Source organism: Bison bison, unplaced genomic scaffold, assembly GCF_000754665.1.
Source record: "Bison bison bison isolate TAMUID 2011002044 unplaced genomic scaffold, Bison_UMD1.0 scf7180017864466, whole genome shotgun sequence".
Taxonomy (NCBI): domain Eukaryota; kingdom Metazoa; phylum Chordata; class Mammalia; order Artiodactyla; family Bovidae; genus Bison; species Bison bison.
In genome coordinates, this window is record NW_011495027.1 from 8,717,767 (window position 1) to 8,722,804 (window position 5,038).

Genomic DNA, 5,038 nt, shown 5'->3' on the forward strand with positions numbered 1-5,038 from the left:
CACTTCAGTGTCTTAGGTTGAGGGCCGGCTGTCCCCCGGGCCCCAGGCCGTGGATGAGCACTCGGGGCACCAGGGGCCGCTGCAGCTGGGGATGGGGCGCGGGAGGAGTCCGGTACATGCTGCTGTACATGGCGGCAGCGGCCGCCGCCGCGGGCGGGCTGTCCAAGCTGCCCAGCAGGCTTGGGTGGTAGAAATAAGGCGATGGAAACATCCTCTGCAGTGCTGAGTAATTCCCTGCCTCAGCCAGCAGCTCCAGGCCCACCGCGGTCTGCCGCTTCCACTTGGTCCTGAAAAAAAAACAGACGTGCATGCACCCCGCGGCTGGGGGCACAGTCCAGGCCCCAAGGCCCGTTCTCTCCCCTACTGGCCTCTTCTTCCTCGGGGAGGACAAGGAGGACTTAGAGAGCGCTGAGAATCGGGAAGGAACCACACCTCCTGGCCCCCATCCCACCCTCTCCCTCACAGAATCACCCAAATCCAAGCTGGCTTCCCAAACAGACATTCATAAATAAAATTCCCCAAGCTTTGCTGCCTTCTCCGGATGTTTTGCTCTGCTGTTGCCACCCTTATAGTTTGGCTACTTGCGGAAACTTCTCTAGAGATCAACTGAGACCACTCTTTCTATGGCAGTCTTCTTCCTCCCTCCTTTAATTCTCTTCCCCAAGTGGCTCCCCAACAATCCCAGAGTGTATGCTCTCTGCCCTCCCCCTTTCCTCCAGACCGAGTGAGAAGAAACCTCAAACAAAGGGACACAGAGGCTCTTGGGCCTTGGACCCCTGCCCCTTTTGGTCCCCAAGGCTGTGGAGACACATCTCTCTCATCAGCCTGACAGGACCTTACAGCAGGCCGGCGGCTCAGAGTGAGGAAGGTGACAAGGTTTCAAAACGGAATTCGTTTGAGGGAGGGCTCTCCCAAGGGGACAGTACCTCGGGGCCATTCCAGGAGGGGAAAAATGCATTTCAAAATCTTGTCTCCTCTGGGAGAGAGTAACAATTAAAACCTGTGATCCGCTTTTCTTGGTTTCCTCCCTCCCCCACCGCACCCCCACTAGGAAGAAGAGACAGCAGGCCTTTGCTCACATGCCTCCTGAAGGAACTCAGGGCTGGTGGGCCCTCCATACCCGGCAGCTCCAGCCAAATTAATAAACATGTCGCCCATTTTAAATTGGCGACAAATGACACTAATGTTTTCCGACAGAATTAGGGTGGCTGAAACCGTATGTAATGAGACAGAAAATTATGGTAAAGATGACAACTGGATGGGCATTTCCAACCACACTTATGGACGATTAGAACACAAACGAGGGAAAAGGCGGGAGAGAGAAAATCGAGACAAGGGAGACAACCGTCAGGCTTAGAAACCCGGCATAACCTCGGCCCCAGATTGCCGGGTTTGGGTGTTCGCACTGCAGTTCAGGGGCCTACAAGTACTGCCAGCTCCTTTCCTAATTTCCTTTCAAGGGAAGCTGTGGTTCCTGGAGGGCTCTGACGTGGCCAGAGTAGGGGACAGACCCTCAGTCTAGATGCCTGACTGGCTGCCAACCCTAACCTTCCTCCAGGCTGCCTCACAGGCCAGGCAAGGACTTTTAAGCCGAGGCCAGTGGGTCCGCTCTTCAGAACAGCTATAGCCAGATTTAGTGACTGGTTATAGATATTTGGAGCCATCCTGGGGCAGGCCCAAAAGGGTGCAGTGCATCGGTTTTATGGGCCTGAGTGTCTGCTACACAGATGTCTCGATTTAAGAAGGTGTGGCTTGATTGATTTGGAGGCAAAGTGGGAGATATTTCAGCCACTCAGATTTGAGAGAGAAAAACAGCATACATGAAAGACACTTAGAAGTGCAAAATTCTCCAAACTCCAGCTACTCATCACCTGGGAGGTATGGCTAATCCCTACTCCAGTCTGAAAACCCCCCAACTGCCCACTCCAGGCCCTCTGACTCCCTAGTGACTCCGAGGCCACATGGGATGGAAGACTGGTGTAGTTGTCTTGACCCAGATGACCAGATGCCTCTGTTCCCCACCACAGCCTCCCTTACCTGCGGTTCTGGTACCAGGTCTTGACCTGGGTATCAGTGAGGTTGAGTGCAGCCGCCAGGTCCATGCGATCCTGCACACTCAGGTACTTCTGTCGTTCAAAGCTACGCTCCAGTTGATTGAGTTGATGGTCGGAGAAAGCCGTCCTGGCTTTACGAGGCTTTTTGGCTCTCACAGGGGGACTCTCTCGGCTACTTGAAATCTCCCGGTCTCCTTCCTCCTTTGTTCCTACACAGAAATCCAGACATAGCTTTGAGGTAGCCTGGAATGGGGAAGGATGGACTGTCCTCCTTGCACACACTTCTACATTCCCAAGCCAGTCACTGGTCTGAGGGGAGCAGGGGGCTATATTCTGCCATCTTCCTTATACACATACTTGAGCCTTAGCCAGGATGGAGAAAGAGGACCAACTGCTAGCTATTGAATGTGGAGCCTCGTGCAGAGCTCCTAAAAGGCTTCCAAAAGAGTGTTGAATCTTCCCATCTTTGGAAATGGAAAAATACTTTATGATAAAGGGTCCTTTTCCTAATTGTTTCCTTGACTGAGGAAGACCCTGTCCCTTTCTTTTACTGTTTTCGCTCTGACTTCGTATGTTCTGATTTATTAGGTTTTAAAAGATCTTTCAACTTTTCTTTTTTGATGAGGGGGTACCTTTTTCATTTTACTTCTTCTGTTTACTAAAAGTTATAGGCATTTGTTTTCCTTTTTCAGTTGCACTTGGGAAATGTTGGCTCTCTGCAACTGCTTGTATCGGGTCTCTTAAAGCTTCAGAAAGAATGTCTCCCAGACACTGCGTTCAGCTCAAAATCACTGAGCCCATCCAGGTGACAGCCCAGAGATTTCCGGATTCTATTTGTCAACTTTGGTTTTCTACTGAAATGCTGGGAAATCGATATGTCAATCCCTCTCTGTTTGTACCCGTTTTTTGCTTCACTCCTTGATCTTCCCTGCAGGAAGAACAATAATCTCTCTAATTGACCCACTGGGGAGGTTGGTGCACAAAAAAATCGCCAGACCAGACTGTACATCTGTTTTGGGCACTATTATGCTAATGCTACAATAGTAAAATGAAGAGGCAATATCCTACCTTCCAGAGAGCACACATCTTTCCCAGAGATGACAAAGATTAGTAATAATCAACTTATCAGTAAAGGGGAAAAAAGAACTCGCCTTGGATATTAAAACTCTTGCCATGCAAAGACCAGAACGCTTATGAAATTTTCTGGTGAGAAAATGGAAAAAGGGAGTTGAAGGACAATTCCATTGCCATCTTCTGATTTTACAAAAATAGACATTCAATTACATAAAATTTTATTCATAAATGCAACCTCCCAGTTACTTGTTAAGAGCCAAAACTCTGAGTGAAATACACATATTTAGTTAGGGCTATGGAGTAGGGAGGGTATTTTTAAAAATTGAAACACTAATTATAATCTTTTACCGTGTGGCCTTCCCTATATTAATCACTATGTAATAATTTTTTTTAAGTTGCTCTGTTAATCAACTCTGCATTTTTTCCTTCACTATATCTGATAATTCCTGTGCGGGTGTTTAGAAAATACTATGTGTGGGAGGAACGCAATAATTTGCATTAAAAAATAAACACCACGTTGTGAACACACCCGTAGGCACTGCGAAATTTGAAAGAACTTCCCGTCAGATCCCCTCCGCCTGACCCCTTCCTAATAAATTAAAATGAAGTAAAACAAAGGAAGGAGCTGGTGGCGGTGAGGGTTGGGGATGTAGAAATGTTAACAATAAACAGAACTTGGGACGAGTGCCCAAATCGCACGCCCCGGCCTCCCTCTCGCTTGCAGTTTTTGACTGTGGCCGGATCGCCTTGGAAGCTGAGAATCGCCTTCGGATCCCATCAGAGATTCGCGCGAGACGGAAGGGGAGCAGGAGGAGGAGAAGCTAAACGGCCCAGGGAGCCGAGGCGGCGGGACTCACCGTGGCATTTGACGTCGCTCTGGGACTCTTCCCGCTTGTCCAGTTTGGTTTTGCTGTCCTCCTGCTCCAGCTTTGGCCTGAAGCTCTCGTGCGCTGCATTGCTCTCCTGCTTTGGGGTGTGGTGCGGAGAGGAGACGCTGGTGCTGTACGGTGCACACGCCGCCAGAGGTTTGCTGTCGCCCAAGATGTCCTTAATTAAAAAAGAAGAGGTGGAAGTCCTGGGGGCCGAGGCGGCCGAGCCCAGCTGCTGGGCCGCTGGCGGCGGCGGCGGCTGCTGCTGCTGCTGGGGCGAAGGCTGCAAACTTTGCGTAGGGGCCGCGGCTGGCGGAGGCTGCTGGCTGTGGTGCAGGTGGTGGTGATGCTGGGGCCCGTCCGCTATCAGATGCGGTTCCGGGGGCTCCATGGTGACCGAGATGGGAGAGGAAGGCGCCGTTCCTACGGTATCAATCTCCGAACAGGGGGACGGAGTGGCCTGACTCCTAAAATCCGCGGTCCTGGCCTCGCCGAGCGGGCGGAAATCTCCATTCATCATGCCTGGGCTGCCCGAACTGGCACTGGACAAAATCGTGTCTATTCCAAAACTCGACCCGCTGGCCCCTTCCATTGTTGTCGTTTCTACATGAGGTCCACACCACTCCGCCGCCGCCTCGACCAAGCAAAGGAAGCTATCGATCGTTCAAACAAAATAACACTAAACAATGTTGTCGCCGCTTAAAAAAAAAAAAAAGTGGGGCGGGAGGAAAGGAAGGATAATTGGGAGGTGGCAATCCGTGGACACTTTCGACACTTTTTGGTTTTTTTTACCCTAATGAAAAAAGGGGGAGTTGGGAGAAAAGAAGATAGAGGGGGAAAGTTACAAAAATTGTTGAGGAAGCACCGAGCGTGCGCTCCAGGAACGATAGCGCACGTGGGACGGCGGTGGCAACGCAGGGGACCCAGACGGAGGCGAGGCAGCAGGAGGTGACCCCGACACCGCCGCCGCTGCCGCCACCGCCAGGGTCTGCCCACAGCCTGGCACCAGGCGGCAGCGGCGGCGACGGACGTGGCAGGTGC

At 51.4% G+C, this 5,038-nt stretch overlaps 1 protein-coding gene across 1 annotated transcript in view; it reads right to left on the bottom strand.

The window, feature by feature from the left end:
- The window catches only part of BARHL2 (BarH-like homeobox 2), a gene marked incomplete at its 3' end in the record, with an annotated part of 12,713 nt that extends 8,124 nt beyond the window's left edge, over positions 1-4,589 (bottom strand). The window contains exons 1-3 of the mRNA XM_010860384.1: positions 3,986-4,589; positions 2,038-2,263; positions 19-287 (exon numbers count right to left, since the gene is read on the bottom strand). Of these exons, the coding sequence (XP_010858686.1) occupies positions 19-287; positions 2,038-2,263; positions 3,986-4,589 (1,099 nt within the window). The remainder of the gene's footprint in view (positions 1-18; positions 288-2,037; positions 2,264-3,985) is intronic.
- Positions 4,590-5,038: the final 449 nt, after the last annotated feature.